The 16,573-nt window shown below is 45.7% G+C and overlaps 1 protein-coding gene and 1 long non-coding RNA gene across 2 annotated transcripts in view; one reads left to right on the forward strand and one right to left on the reverse strand.

The window, feature by feature from the left end:
* The window catches only part of GALNTL6 (polypeptide N-acetylgalactosaminyltransferase like 6), a 1,496,936-nt gene extending 1,482,295 nt beyond the window's left edge, over positions 1-14,641 (forward strand). The window contains exon 12 of the mRNA XM_055577661.1: positions 14,119-14,641. Within this exon, the coding sequence (XP_055433636.1) occupies positions 14,119-14,286 (168 nt within the window). The 3' untranslated portion in view covers positions 14,287-14,641. The remainder of the gene's footprint in view (positions 1-14,118) is intronic.
* LOC129649806 (uncharacterized) overlaps positions 11,672-16,573 on the reverse strand; it is a 75,236-nt gene continuing 70,334 nt past the window's right edge. The window contains exon 4 of the long non-coding RNA XR_008713296.1: positions 11,672-11,986. This is a non-coding gene — a long non-coding RNA (uncharacterized LOC129649806). The remainder of the gene's footprint in view (positions 11,987-16,573) is intronic.

The following is a 16,573-nucleotide window of genomic DNA, read 5'->3' on the forward strand; positions in this document are numbered from 1 at the left end:
AGGTTGTTATTTTTAAATTATTCCGGTTATGTATTGATTTAGAGCCCAAAATGAGGAAATGAAGAGTTTAATTAAAAGGCATGGAATTTGACTCTGGTTCTGATAAACGAAGCCCCACTACAGAGTTCTGGACTTGTGGTCACATTTAGACAGTCAGGCTACCCCCAGTTGGCCCAATCATTTCTGGACAGTCCCAAGCATTACAAAGCTCCAAGGCCTTTGAGGTGCACATGTGCTCAGTCCCTCAGTCGTGTCTGACTCCTCGTGACCCCATGGACTATAACCTGCCAGGCTTCTCTGTCAGTGGAATTTTTCATACTGAAAAAAATGGCAAGTAGGTTGCCATTTCCTTCTCCAGGGGATCTTCCTGATCCAGGGCTCAAACCCACATCTCCAGTGGCTCCTGAATTGCTGGTAGATTCCTTATTGCTGAGCCACCTGTGAAGCTTTTGGTACCACACAGATTAAATTTACTCCATTTTGGTCAAGACAGATTCCAAATACTTAAACAAAGCTTGTCTGACCTTTACTCCTTACTTCCAATTAAATGGCCCAATTTCCTGCCACTGTTCTTGAGATGACTTCACTGGGCCCACCTCAGCCTCCTGGACACTGATTCTTAACACACTCCAGATGGTCCTAGAGGTTGGCATGATGCCCAGAATGGAACACAGTATCCTAGGCATGTTTAACCAAGGACGAGAATGAGTTTCTAGCACCCTTTTGTTGGGAATTTTTTAAAAAATCATTTATTTCTTTATTTGGCTGCCCCAGGTTACTTAGTTGTGGGATTCAGGATCTTCTAGCCGTGGCACGTGAACTCTTAGTTGCAGTATATGGGATCTAGTTCCCTGACCAGGGATTGAACCCCAGGCCCCCGGCATTGGGAGCTCGGAGTCCTAGCCACTGGACCACCAGGGAAGTCCTGTCTAGCACCTTTTTGTTATGAGAAATGTCTGTTAAATTAGCTCGAGCTGATTGGTTTTTGGCCTTCACTTCACATACTTGGCTTCTTAATGGGTTTTCAGTATTTAACAGACCACGTTCGCTTTGCTACACAGACATGTCGCTGCAGTCTTACACCTGTGTGGTGCCCCTTTCATACCTGTGTAAGACATCCACTGGTTTCTGTTAAATTCTCCCTCGCCAGATTTACCCCTGCCTGGACTTTGGTCCAACTTATCAACAGGTGAACTAGTTTTATTCCAGCCATGAATTAGAGCAGATCAGTGGGCATGCAGGCCCTCATCCAAGGCCCTGATCCCAGTGAACAAGGCCCAGAACTGAGCCTCCCATCACATAATGGAGCTGACGCTGATCCACAGGCAGTAGTCATTCAACCAGATACAAGCTCACCTAACAGCGAATCACCTTCTAGCCCACATTTCTCCAGCTGACCCACAGGGGAAAAGGAGGATTTTCAAATATCTTGCTGAATACCAGGTACACAATGTCTATATCATATCCTATACCCTGAAGACAACAGAGACATAAGCGTTATACCCTGAGAAGCTGGGATCCTCTGTTCAAATTGACGAGTCAAAGATGAGGGAGGCTAATAGCCCCTGGGAGGGAAACGCCTTCACCGCTGCTATGAAACTACGTTTTCACCAGGGTAACCTTCCCATTCTGTTTTTATTCCTTATGTTTAACACGGCTGAAGTTGTGACATCACTTAGAGGTCATATCCTTTTCTTCCACATCTGGATACCTTAGCCACATCCCTGCTGGTCACCATTCTGCTGAATACATTCAGCTGCCACCCTCTGGTCACCAGTAGAAAGGTTTCATCACAGTTTCTATCTCAGGCTCTAACATGTGGACAAAGACCGGCTAAAGGGAATGCCGGCCAAGATCGAGACTGTCACACTTGAAAGGACCTTGGTAACTGGAATTATACGCGTGTGAGATCAGCATTTGCTAACGGGACAGCTCTTCCCTGGGGGCTGGATTGCTGGCTGGCTCGGCTGAGAGGGGGTGGGGCGGGCAGAGGCCCTGGGAGACCCAGGGTGGGAGTCCCCCCTGGGACCACCAGCAGCGGTCTTGCCTCTGGGATCTTGGGAAATTTGTTTCCTCATTATCAAATGGCAATAATGACAGTATCAGCCTCAGAAGATGATCATGGGGGGCTTCCCTGGTGGTGGTTAAGAATCTGCACGCCAATGCAGGGGACACAGGTTTGATCCCTAGTCAGGAAGTTAAGATCCCACGTGTTGAGGGGCAATTAAGCCTGCCCACCGAAACTAAGACTCGATGCAGCCAAATAATTTTTTTTTAAAAGAAAGTTATTGTGATAATGAAATAAAATGCGAATATCCCTAGGACGCGATGCTTCACGAGTGTTAGCTCTCACTCTCCTGTGCGTGTGCTAAGTTGTTTCAGTCATGTCCACCTCCTTGTGACCCCATGGCCTGTAGCCCAGGCTCCTCTGTCCATGGGGATTCTCCAGGCAACAATCCTGGAGTGGGTTGCCATGCCCTCCTCCAGGGGATCTTCCCAACCCAGGGGTCGAACCCACATCTCTTGTGTTTCCTGCACTGGCAGGCAGGTTCTTTACCACTGTGCCACATGCCCAAAAATCTCTCTTCTGATCTGACTTTCACTCTCCTAGTAACTTCACATCCAGGAGAAGACAGGCTGCCTTGTCGTCTTCCTGCACTATTGCAGCTGTGTAGCTGCCACTAAATATTAGAGTGCAAATTCCACAGGAGCAGGGCTTTATCTGCTTTCTTTCGTGCAGAATCCTTAGTAACTTAAACACTGCTTGGCACATAGTAGATGTCGAACAAGTAAATGCACCCAGCTTCCTGGTTGTCCACATTCACTCTCTCTTTAGGTTGCTTATGCGGTTGAAGTAGATAAAGCGAGAAAAGCTGAGTAGAACATTGAACAGTACAGAAGCCCAACACATAAATACATACTCGACAAACAGCAGCTATTATGATGTTGACATGACTCCCGGCAGGTTTACGGAAGGGAGATAAACAGCTATGGACAGATGGAAACAAGATCAGGAACAGATGGGTTTTCTCCACTCTCAGAGTTTTCAGTCTAATAAGGAAGCTGAAAATTTTTTAAATTGAATATATTAAGTGTACAGGATAATATGGTAACTCAACATGAGGCTCAACCTAGGTCAGAGAGGCAGACAAGGCTGCTTTGACATCTGCCCTGTAAATGGAGACCTGAAAGGAAACAGGATTTAGGTAAGTGAAGAGACGCATCTGAAAAAGAATGGATATGTGTATAACTGAATCGTGTTGCTGCGCACCTGAAAGGAACACAACATTGTAAATCGACTATGTCGCTATTGCTATTGTTCAGTTGCTAAGTCGTATCTGACTCTTTGTGACCCCATGGACTGTAGCCCTCCAGGCTCCTCTGTCCATGGGATTCTCCAGGCAAGAATACTGGAGTGCGTTGCCATGCCCTCCTCCAGGGGATCTTCCTGACCCAGTGAACGAACCCGCATCTGCTGCATTGACAGGCAGATTCATCACCAACCGAGCCACCAGGGAAATCAAATCAACTATAGTGATAGTCGTTCGTTTGTGTCCGACTCTGCAACTCCATGGATTGTAACTCTGCAACTCCATGGACTGCCAGTCTCCTCCGTCTGGGGATTTCCCAGGCAAGAAAACTGGAATGGGTTGCCTTTCCTTTCTCCATCCCGACCCAGAGATGGAACCTGGGTCTCCCACACTGTAGGCAGATTCTTTACCATCTGAGCCACCAGAGAAGCCATATACTCCAATACACTCTCATCTAAAATAAAAGTTTTTTTAAAATCCCAGATATAGGGATCAGCTTGTACAAAGGCCCTCTGGTGAGAAAGAGCTTTGTTTTCTGGAAGCATGTAGCAACCAGGTGAAGTGTGGGGGGAGATGATGCTCTCTAAGGCCAGGGGCAGGACCTTGTGTACAAGACCTTGGGACTACGCTAAGAATTCAGCCAAGAGATGGGCAAGAGTGTGAATGGTGTGAAGAGCAGAGCTCCAACAAACCACAACTGGTTCTGTAAGGTTTCTGGCTGCTCCTAGAATTGAGGGTACACGCACACCCATCACTTACCTGTAGCCCAGAAGCCAGCGATGGAGTGGACGGTGGGGCCGCCAGCACCGCCTCCGCCTCAGTGGCACATGGAGGCCTCGGTCAGTCAGGACGGAAGAAGCATGATTTCTGACTGGCCAAATTACCCACTGATGCAGGAAGACCAGTTTTCTCCTCCTGTGAGGAATTGTACCTGTCACAGAAGAAATGGAAAAGGAGAGACAATAAGACTGCATTGTCCCCATTCTGCCTGCTGCTGCTGCTGCTGCTAAGTTGCTTCAGTCGTGTCCAACTCTGTGCGACCCCATAGACAGCAGCCCACCAGGCTCCTCCATCCCTGGGATTCTCCAGGCAAGAACACTGGAGTGGGTGGCTGTTTCCTTTTCCAACGTATGAAAGCGAAAAGTGAAACTGAAGTCGCTCAGTCGTGTCCAACTGTTCGAGACCCCATGGACTGCAGTCCACCAGGTTCCTCCGTCCATGGGACTTTCCAGGCAAGAGTACTGGAGTGGGGTGCCATTGCTTTCTCCGCCTTTCTGCCTACCAGGGTGTTATTTGCATTCTCCAGAGTTCTTCCAGAACTCAAAGGCCACTCATATATCAACCTGGTTCTTCTCCACAACCTTAGGAGGTGGGAAGGCAGATATTTTTTATCCCTTCTCTCATCCCTCTCTCCTCCTCCCACTCCATTCATTTTGCAGATGGAAAACTGAAATCACTGCCGAATGAAATGACCATCAAAGATTATCATCAGAGATAAAACTAGGATTAAAATCAGATTCATCATCTCGAGCCTCCTTTCTCTCCCATCCATATTAGAAATAAGAGGACATGAAGCTTTTATCTCTTACAAACACATTTGCTGTCCATGTGAGTTGTGGGCTCCCAGGCGGCACAACAACTTGCTTGAAAACCCAGGCCTTAACATTGCACCCCAGTCTCTTCCTGGTGTAGAATGAGCCCATCCTCTGGAATTCTCCACTTGCTCTCTGTGCTTCAGCCACACCAGTGACCTGCTGGTCCCCTCACATGACGGACAGAGCCTCCCATCGCCTCTGACTCCTCTCCTACTGCTCTCTCTCACCCTGGCCTCCTCACTTTCTTCTGACCCACACTTAGGGTCTTCCCGCTTAGGGCCTCTGCACCCCGTGTTCCCCTACCTGAAACCTCTGCCGCCAGATATCTTCAAGGCCAACTCCCTTACCTTCTTCAAATTTCCCTACTCAACTGTCACCTTCCAGGTGAGGTTCACCCTTATCTCCCTGTTTAAGTTTGCACGCCGGCCCCTCCCTTGGCACCTTTGAACACATTTTACATATTATTCTTGTTGTTATTGAGTCACTAAGTCATATCCAGCTCTTTGAGATCCCATGGACTGCAGCATGCCAAGCTTCCCTGTCCTTAACTGTCTCCCTGAGTTTGCTCAAACCCATGTCCTTTGAGTCAGCGATGCTACCTAACCATCTCATGCTCTGTCATCCCCTTCTCCTCCAGCCCTCACTCTTTCCCAGCTTCAGGGTCTTTTCCAATAAGTCAGCTCTTCACATCAGGTGGCCCAAGTATTGGAGTTTTAGTGTCAGCATCAGTCCTTCCAATGAGTATTCAGGGTTGATTTTCTGTAGGATTAGCTAATTTGATCTCTTTGCAGACCAAGGGACTCTTAAGAGTCTTCTCCGGCACCACAATTTGAAAGCATCAATTCTTTGGCACTCAGCCTTCTTTATGGAAAAACTATAGCTTTAAAATCACTGCAGATGGTGACTGCAGCCATGAAATTAAAAGATAGTTACTCCTTGGAAGAAAAGTTACGACCAAACTAGACAGCTTGTTAAAAAGCAGAGACATTACTTTGCAAACAAAGGTCCGTCCAGTCAAGGCTATGGTTTTTCCAGTAGTCATGTATGGATGCGAGAGTTGGACTATAAAGAAAGCTGAGCACTGAAGAATTGATGCTTTTGAACCGTGGTGTTAGAGAAGACCCTTGAGAGTCCCTAGGACTGCAAAGATATCCAACAGTCCTAAAGGAAATCAGTCCTGAATATTCATTGGAAGGATTGAGGCTGAAACTGAAACTGCAATACTTTGACCACCTGATGCGAAGACCTGACTCATTTGAAAAGACCCTGATGCTGGGAAAGAAAGAGAAGGGGATGACAGAGGATGAGATGGTTGGATGGCATCACCAATGCTACTCAAACTCAATGGACATGAGTTTGAGTAAACTCCGGGAGTTGTCAATGGACAGGGAGGCTGGCATGCTGCAGTCCATGGGGTTGCAAAGAGTTGGACATGACTGAGTGACTGAACTGAACTGAACTGACTATACAGACTTTCGTTGGCAAAGTGATGTCTTCTCTGCTTTTTAATATGCTGTCTAGGTTGGTCATAGCTTTTCTCCCAAGGAGCAAGCATCTTTTAATTTTGTGGCCACAGTCACCATCCACAGCAATTTTGGAGCCCAAGAAAATAAAATCTGCTACTGTTTCCACTTTTCCCCATCTGTTTGCCGTGAAGGGTATGCGGATCGTTTATTGCCTATGCCCTACTGCTCCACTCCCTACCCCATCTCTAAATGTAAGCTCCAGAAGGGCAGGAATCTTTATATTATTAAGTTTATTGGGACTTCCCTGGTGATCCAGTGGTTAAGAGTCCACCTTCCACTGCAGAGGACAAGGGTTTGATCCCTAGTTGGGGAACTATGATCCCATATGCCATGGAGCAACTTAGCCTGTGTGATACAGCTACTGAGTCTACATACTCTGGAGCCCACAACTAAGACACAACACAGCCAAGTGAATAAATAAATATTTTTTAAAGTTTATTGATACATCCAAACCATCTAAAATAGTGCCTGAGAAACAGAAGGTGCCCTGTAGATTTTTGGTGAATAAACTGAACCCATAAATGGACCCGTTAGTTCATATCTCTCTGCTCGTGCATTCTTCTCTATTCATCCTAACCCCCCAAAACTACAATCTCACTGACAAGTTTTACTGCAAACATGTCTGGTTCACCTACTGGCCTCTCCCATTTCTAGGGCCAGGAGAGGCGTCTTCAGTTATGTTTCAGTGCCTACTTCCTGATACACACACACCAGAAAATAGAAGGCACTTAATAAATACTTGTTACCTAGATGCCCACCAATGAATGAATGGATAAAGAAGTTGTGGCACAATTAAACACTACTCAGCTAGAAAAAAGAATGCATTTGAGTCCGTCCCAATGAGGTGGATGAACCTAGAGCCTGTTATAGAGTGAAGTAAGTCAGAAAAATAAAAGCAAATATCATGTATTAATGCATATATATGGAATCTAGAAAGATGGTGCTGATGAACCTATTTGCAGGGCAGCAGTAGAGACCCAGACGTAAAGAACAGACTTGTGGACACAGTGGAGAAGGAGAAGAGGGACAAATTGATAGAGGAGCATTGTTTTTCTTAGCATGCACACATTTTTAATTGAAGAATAATTGCTTTACAATATCGTCTTGGTTTCTGCCATACATCAACATGAATCAGCCATAGGTATAGATATGTCCCCTCCCTCTTGAACCTCCTTCCCACCTCCCAGACCATCCCACCCCTCTAGATGGTCATAAATCCCCAGGTTAAGCTCCCTGCATCATTCAGCAAATTCCCACTGGCTGTCTATTTTACATATGGCAGTATAAATAAATATTTGTTGAACTCAAAAATGCCCTGGGTCCTGTTGTATTTTGGGCAACTCGGACCATAACGATACAGAAGAGCTCATTCCTGAACTGTAGATTACTTCTGCTCCATAAGTCTTTTCCATATCCAGGAGATACTGATGTACCCATTTGGATAACTTGTTGAGGCAGGTGCCAATTTTTGCAAATCCTATTTTGCCAGGATTTCAGAAAATGCAAAATGGTCTTGAATAGCTGGACTCACACCAGATGATTAGTGCGTTCTGACTTTTAGAATTAGGGATGCTGTCCAACTAAAGATAAGAGGAGAGGAGGCATGGAATCACTATTAGTTACGTCGGACGTTACACGTGATTTTATGTATATTTTATCCACAACAAACATAGGAAACAGATATTATCATCTGCATCTCACAAGTGAGGAAGCTGCAGTTCAGAGAATTAAGTAATCGTCCGAGGTCATGTAATGAGTGATTGGCCTGACCGAATTTCCTGGGGAAGAAAGGCCCCGTCCCCTTAGCCCCTGCCCAGCAGTAGGATGCCCCCCTGCCACCACGCAGGCGCTTACACTCGGGGCAGTCGTCCTACACGTTATGAACTCACACACCTATTGTACTGTCTGCACTGTTGGCGTGTGATGCTTTTGTCACCCTGAATATGGTGTGAAATGATTTCTACAACATCCTGGTTCTTTTAAAGTCTGGACCCTACAAAAGTACAGAATCTAACAAAATTTACTGCTGGCCTATGAATACCTCAGAGGGTCACACAGGCCCGCTTTCAAGAGGTGTCCCCCCAAGTGTGTGCGTGTTCACTCAGTCATGCTGACTCTTAGTGGCCACATGGACTGGAGCCCTCCAGGGTCCTCTGTCCATGGGATTATCCCAGCAAGAATACTAGAGTGGGTTGCCATTTCCTTCTCTAGGGGATCTTCCCGACCCAGGGATCGAACCCATGTCTCCTACATCTCCTGCATCAGCAGGTGGATTCTTTACTGCTGAGCCACCTGGGACCTACCTGAAAAGTCCTGCCCAGCCTTTCACCCTGGGGACCAAATGGAATTTAGCCCGACCTGATTTGATTACAAAGAGTATTTCCATATTTCTGAATATGAAAATTTTCATTTCCTGCTCAAGGATTTCTAATTTTCTTAGGCAAAAACAAAACAGAAAAAAACATGGGAGGAAGCAGTCAGGGAAGGCAGGAAGGTTGCAGGAGACAGTTTGTGGCTTTATTTTTTGAACAGATAGGGCGAGGGCTCTGCTTCCCTCAGAACTGAACAGGGGAACAGTCCAGGTAAAGGAGGACTGCTAGGGAACAGCAGACTTGACCAGAGCACTCTGAACTCTAGCCCAGAGGAAAAACTGTATTGGGGGGACTTCCCTTGTGGTCTATTGACAGCTAAGACTCATCGCTCTCAATGCAGGGGACCTGGGTTCCATCCCTGGTCTGGGAACTAGATTCCACATGCAGGAACTAAGAGTTCTCAATCCATAACTAAAGATTCTGTGTGCCACAAGTAAGACTCAGTGCAGTCAAGATAAATATAGTAAATTAAAAAAAACCACAAAACTGTATTTGGTTCAGTTCCAGCATCTCTTGTCGAGACTGAGGAGACTAAAGGAGTAAAGGGCTGTCATAGTGTGTAGGCGTCAATTCCAATCTCCCAATGTATCCCCTGCTCCCTTGCCTTCTGGTAACCATCAGTTTGTTTTCTACATCTGTGGGTCTCTCTCCGGATTTTGTAGCTAAGTTCATTTGTGCCCTTTTTTAGATTCTGCATATAAGGGATATCATAAGATATTTGTCCTCTGCCCAACTCACTTCACTTAGTATGGCAGGCTGCAGGTCTATCCATGCTGCACATGGCATTATTTTTCTCTTTTTTATGGCTGAGTAATATTCCACTTCATACATGCTAGTAGGTATAAGATGGATAGCCAATAAGGACCTACTGTATAGCACAGGGAACTCTACTCAATACTCTGTAACAGCCTATATGGGAAAAGAATTTTACAAAGAGTGGATATAAGTATCCATACACCTGATTTGAGTTGCTGTGTAGCGGAAACTAGCACCATGCTGCGCATCAGCTGCGTGCTCAGTTGCTCCACCGTGTCCAACTCTTTGTGACCCCGTGGACTGTAGCCTGTGGGCTCCTCTGTCCATGTGGTTTTCCAGGCAAGAATACTGGAGTGGCATGCCATTTCCTACCCTAGGGTATAAATCAACTATACTTCGATAATTTTTTTTTTAAGGAAGTACTGTCATAGGACAAGAGACTACATTCACAGACGATGGTGCACCAGCCAGGAGAAGCATCAGTAATGACATTCAGAGATCCAAAAGCTTAGCTGAGAAGAAACATAATGATGATAATGTATAAAGATCCCTGGAGGAGGAAATGGCAACCCACTCCAGTATTCTTGACTGGAGAATTCCATGGACAGAGGAACCTGGTGGGCTATAGTCCATAGGTTTGCAAAATGTCAGACACAAATGAAATGACTTAGCACAAGCACACAAGGTCAAAGTGGAAAATGTATGTTCCGAGGCCACTAAAGATGCTTCCAGGGACTTCCCTGGTGGTCCAGTGGCTAAGACTCCATGCTCCCAATGCAGGAGGCTCAGGTTCAATCCCTGGTCAGAGAACTTAGTTAGCAAGTGGTTAGATCCCACTTGCTGCAACTAAAGATCCCATGTCCCTCAGCTAAGACCGGGAGCAGCCAAATAAAAATAAAAATAATAATAATAAAAAAAAGATGCTTCCAGAATGCTCCCCTTTAGGATCTACTGGAAATGCCAAAGACACGGAAGCTCAGTCTGCAACCAGAGAGTAGTCGTCTATTAGCCCAGTGAATGTGGCTGAGAGAGTCTATTTGATGCCCCATCATTCGTCTTTGTCTCCAGTGAACTTTGGAATAAAACGTTCATTCAATTTCACAGCTGGGAGAGGCCTCAGGGATGGATGTTATCCACCCCCTCGTTTTACTGATGAGGCGCCTCAGACACAGATAGATTTGGGGGACTCTGCTTTTCAACTTGTATGAGAACCTGATGAGCAGTCACAGAGACGCCCTCTGGATGGCTCAGGGTGGGGTGCTGAGTCTGCACATCCCACCGGCTGTCCCCATGAGCAGACCTGGATCTGCCAGAGCCTGAGTTTCAGCTGGACAGCTGGGAAAATGCGATCACCTTGTGGCTCAGAAAATAACATTCAGATAAAATGTTCAGAAAAATGTGCTTTGGCTTTTGTATCCTAGCTGGGAGGCACAAGCTGAGAAAGGAAGAGAATTAAAACATGTTCTACTTCCCACCCGCCCCCACCCCTGCTTATTTTTTTACATTTTATGGAAATACACGTCCGGGGAGAGAAACTGTGAGCCTCTGCTTGTCTTGAGACATTGACAAAAGTGACAATAGAAAGAAATCTGGCTGGTTAAGAGGAAAGAGGAGTCCACAGATGTGGAATAAAGTGAAGTTTAGAATTTAGCAGGTCCTATAGAATTTTCACGAATATAACAGCTTAGGGATGCTCTTTGAGAAATTGGTTTAAATACACTAGGCCTATGTAGCTAAACTGGCAGAGAGTGGGGGCAGGAAATGGAGTGGGAGGGATGCTGAACAGGAGGACATAGGAGGCAAGGAGCCTGCTGCCCAGGGAGCCGAGGGGGCCGCAGTGTGTGTGTGCGTGGGGGGGTCTGTTGTCTTCAAGTCAGCATCCACCCCAGGAGGAAGGAGCACAGCCCTCCTCCTCAAGAATCTGCTATCTCACCCTTGCAAGGAGAGCTCCCTCCAGCTGCCCTGGGGTCTCTCATGATCCATGGGCAAGTTGGAAAAGAATTTCCAGACATGAGACAGAATGAGAGGAGAATAAAGTTTACTAGAATGGGAGACGCTGTTAGAACATCGGGCCAGCTCACGGGAGAGCCAAGCGTTTTTGCAAGCTTGCAGCCAATTTTTATAGTCTCAAGACAGAGAAAATTCCTACTGAAACGGTGGCATTAGATGATTGGTTAGGATGCTATAGAGTGGAGAGTAGGGTGGGCATTTTACATAGTAAGGGGGTCAGGGAACTGGACAGTTGAGATCAGGAGGCTCATGGCAACAGTTACTATGGGGCTTGGTCGGTTCCAGAGACTTTTATGCTGTGACCTTGATATAGGGATCCACACCTGTGACCTTGGTATAGGGCTTCACAGGGTCAACCAGCAGCTAGTGAAGCAGGGGACGAGGAAAATGGGCAGGAGGCCTTGGCAGCCTTCTTGCTGTAACGAAAACAAAATCCACAACAAACTCAGGAGACTCAGAACAGAGGAAAGAAAGGGAACCTTTGTATCAGACGGAGCTCTGTGTGTACACTCCAAGTGGAGACGTGCAAAGGGCACTTTGGGCTGCCACCTCCCTCCTTCCTTAATCTTCCTGCTATCACAGGCGCCCAAGTATGCAAACATCCGGGTCCTGAAGGACATTAAATATTGCTTAACAAGCAGAGTAACCCAGAACTGTTTACACAGGGTTACTGAGAGGCTCTTTCACTCTAAGCATGCCAAGTCTAATATTCCTCAGTTAAAGAAATTCATCAGAACCTCTACATGTTTTCCTAAGCTAAACAATAAAACATTCCTTGTTCCAAAATTTTAAGCAGTGGTCTGGGGACATTTTTACATGTTATGGACACTTATTTTAATGCATAGATGCTGTAAGAGACAAAAGCATTTATTACTAGTTAAAGAGCCTTTTCTCATACCACTGACAGCCTTCTTCCTGCTTGCGCAATGGAAAGAGGGTGTGTGTTCATCGAGGCTGTTCACACAGGCGCTTGGTCGCCACTTAACTTCTGTGTCCTGCTCACACCTTCGTCCAAAGCTTTATCACGACTGAGGGAGCACCGCCTCCTCCATGTGACAGAAAACAGTGGCAATTACACCACAGGAAGAGCTTTGACACCAATAAAGGGCTCAGGAAGAGACAGAAGCTCGAGCCAACTGATTTGAGTTTGTGCTTTGAGATCCTGCCTGTACACTGTGAGCCCCCAGCCCTGTGCTCATCCTGGGACCCTCACAGCCCTGCATCCAGCCCTCTTTGTTCCTGGTCCTCGGCTATTTCCCTTTCCCATTACAGGCTCAGTACAAGGGTAGGGAAGGGACTTCCCTGGTAGTCTCACGGTTAAGAATCCACCTTGCAATGCAGGGGATGCAGGTTCAATCCCTGGTTGGGGAACTAAGATCCCACATGGTAACTACTGAGCCTACACCACAACTAGAGAGTTCATGCACCACAATGATGCAACTAAGACCCGAGGAAGCCAAAAAAAAGTAATTAATTTAGAAAAAAAAAGAGTAGGGAAATGATGACTCTTCTGGTCCTCGTGTGCATGTGTGTGTGTGTGTGCGTGCATGTGTGTGTGGCACTGTTTGTGCATGTGCGCTCAGTCACTTCAGTCGTGTTTGACTCTTTGTGACCACGTAGACTGTAGCCCTCCAGGATCCATGGGATTCTCCAAACAAGAATACTGGAGTAGGTTGCCATTTCATCCTCCAGGGGATCTTCCCAACCCAGGGGTTGAACCCACATGTCCTGTGTCTTCTGCATTGGTAGGCAGATTCTTTATCATTGAACCACCTGGGAAGCCCCATGGCAGTGTTCACTATGAACTAACTTACCATTTCTGAATACATCCCTCTCCCCCAAATACCTGGATTACTAGATACTTAACTAGCAACTTCTCGTAGACTTCTCATCTTCAAAACCTAATAGCTGATAGCAAAATGCTTACCGCAGAGCAGGAAATGAATGGATTGCATTTTTTTTAAAAAAATCAATAAATGAATGAATGGCTTCTGGCTGAACCTTCTGGAGGCCCCACATGGCACCAATGGGTCCCAGGAAACCAGGTTTCCCATGGCAACACCACCTCCAACATGTATTGTGCCTGTCGCTCAGTGGTGTCCGACTCTTTGCAACCCCATGGACTGTAGCCCCCCAGGCTCCTCTGTCCATGGGATTTCCCAGACAAGAATACTGGAGGGGGTTGTCATCCCCTCCTCCAGGGGATCTTCCCAACCCAGGGATCGAACCCAGGTCTCCCACATTGTGGGTGGATTCTTTACTGATTGAGCCACCAGGGAAGCCCAAAAATACTGGAGTGGTAGCCCATCCCTTATCCAGGGCTTCTTCCCAACCCAGGAATGGAACCGAGGTCACCTGCATTGCAGGCAGATTCTTTACCAGCTGAGTTACCAGGGAAGCCCATTGTTGGACTTGGGAGGTATTCTATTTCTCACACTGCTGATATATACTGAGATAGCAGGTACAGTTTACTTCCTCTGTATGTTTTGGGTTCCAAACATTCAACATACATGATGTCCATCTCTCCCTTCCTTTCCCATCCCTGCAGGACAGAACATTGTTCCATCCTGTGAGTAACAGCTGCATGGACTGTAACCCTGCAGAGAAGAAGATCTTCATGGCCAGATGCGATCCTCTCTCAGAGACTCAGCAGTGGGTTTTTGAACATATTAATATGACTGTTTTAGAAAAATTTAACTACCATGCCAGCTCCTAGGAAGAAAAAAAAAGGAAGGACGAAAAGAGTGATTCCCTACAGATGATAAAAAAATTCAACTTTAGCCAGCCTCTGGGTCAAAGGAGTCAGGAATAACTTTTCCTAGATCCGGGAAGCCTGGTTGGAAAGACCTGTAAATGCCTTGTCCAAGTAGGGCGTCCTGAAGAACTTCCTGCATCCCGAAGAACTTGGCTGAGAACCTCGCCAGCTGCTTCCGAGAACTTTGAGCAGTCCCCTTGCTGGCCAAGGGCAAGATGACTTAGGGACCTTCCCAAACAACTGCTGAGTTAATAAATCCTAGCATTTCTCAGGTCAAATCCTGCAGTAGTGAGTAGCTATGAATGGATCCTATTAAGTGGGTGGGTGGGGGTGAAGATGGAGGGCGTGACCCCTCTGACAGCCTGTTGCAGGTTTAGAATGAGCCCGTTCTCCAACTAGAATGGCTCAGAGTGCTGCAGAGGATTCTAGAGTGCGCATACCATCCTGTGTTCTTGTGTTATTTTGCCACGAGGGTGTGCTATCTGAGACTTAAATTACATCACGAAACGGACTTCCAGCATCTCCATGCCTTCACTGACGTCTGTCATTTTCCTTTCACAGCAGAGGTAACTTACTGGTCATAAAAGTTCATGCTCCATAAGCCAGCTGGAGTTCTAATTCAGTGCCCTTGTATGAATCCAGTTGAAAACAAACATGAATAAAAAACTATGCTACCAAGTTACTCCAAAGAGAAATATTTCATGGAAGCAGCAAAACCATGTAAGGTTTAGGAGAGGAATTTCACTAGGAAAATCTATTTTTACTTTTCTATTATTTTTAAAATGTTCAGAGTCTGATGTTAGTTCAGTCATTGTTTTATTAAGGAAGGATATGGAGTGAGGCTGATGTAATTTGTTGAGGAGATTCTTAAATCCAAATAAATCTACACTCCAAGAAACGTGTGAAAATGACTTGGTACACTTCAGTTATGTCTGGTAAGGGCTGGGGACATAGAATTGGTTGGGTGTTGCTTTGGGCTGGCTTTATTTTTGTTGTTGTTCCTTTTCTTTATAGTGTGGATATTAATGATGCTTTTGTTTTTCTTGGACGCACATTGAGGGACTTTTCATTAATAAAGTGCTTCTGACCCCATTTTCTATTCATGGGACAGTGTTTCAGGGATGATTTTTAAACTAAATGGAACACTTAATCCTTAAAAGAATTTTTTTTTACTCTTCAGTAACAGTGGGGGTAGGGGAAGAATATATGGAGATAAGCCTGTAGAGGAAAGAATGGTATTTTGTCATACATACATTTCTCAAGTTTTTTTTTTTTCCAGGTAGAAAACGGTTTTTATTTTGCTTTCATTGTTTTGCTGCTGCTGCTGCTGCTAAGTTGCTTCAGTCGTGTCCGACTCTGTGCGACCCCATAGACAGCAGCCCACTAGGCTCCCCCGTCCCTGGGATTCTCCAGGCAAGAACACTGGAGTGGGTTTTGTTGTTTTAACTCAGTTTTATATTAATAAAATATATATATATATAGTCTTGGATATAAAAGCATTGAATTTTAGAACTAGGAAGACTCTTAGAATCCAATCTGTTTTTATAGATGAATAGCAAAAGCCTAGAGAAAATGGTCCTAATTCTAACAGGGCGAGAGGGTCTTCCAGCGCCTAGTGTCCAGTGCTTTTCCTCCTGTGTTGCATTGACTCTTACATCATCCAAGAAGGTTCAGGTCCTTACTCTGATTTCACTTGAAATGTTCAGTCCCTCGATGACAATAACGTAGCTGCCTGGGGACGCCTACAAGAGTAGCACTCACGTTCAAAAGCTTAAACAGATGAAACTGCTTCTTATAAATGTTCCTGATTGTGTTGTCTCCTTGAAATCTAATCCAACATCCAGTTACACTGCCCCGCTAATAGGTGGGGAAGAGTTACTTCATTCTCCTTACTGATGTTTCAAGCATTCTTTTGAAGAACTATTCTGTTTAAATTGACAGTCGCAGAGATTTTTTTGTGTGTTGGTCAAGAGATCTTGAAGCATTCAAGATGCATGGTGAAGAAAATCGATAATGAGAAATTAACCTGTGTGTTGAACAATTTCAGAGAGTGGGTGAAGATTTATCTCAAGTGTTCAGAGAGCAACCTGGTTGTAGAAGGAGATGAGTCTATAAAAATCCACATTAGGTCATTAAACAGTCGACTGCTGTTTACAGTCACACCAAAGAGCCAGCCCCATGGGCTGTGCCCTGGAAAGCCTGGATCTGCAGCATTCGAGGATGCTGTCATCGGGGGGAGCTGGCCATA

The sequence above is a fragment of the Bubalus kerabau genome, chromosome 4 (assembly GCF_029407905.1).
Source record: "Bubalus kerabau isolate K-KA32 ecotype Philippines breed swamp buffalo chromosome 4, PCC_UOA_SB_1v2, whole genome shotgun sequence".
Classification (NCBI taxonomy): Eukaryota; Metazoa; Chordata; class Mammalia; order Artiodactyla; family Bovidae; genus Bubalus; species Bubalus kerabau.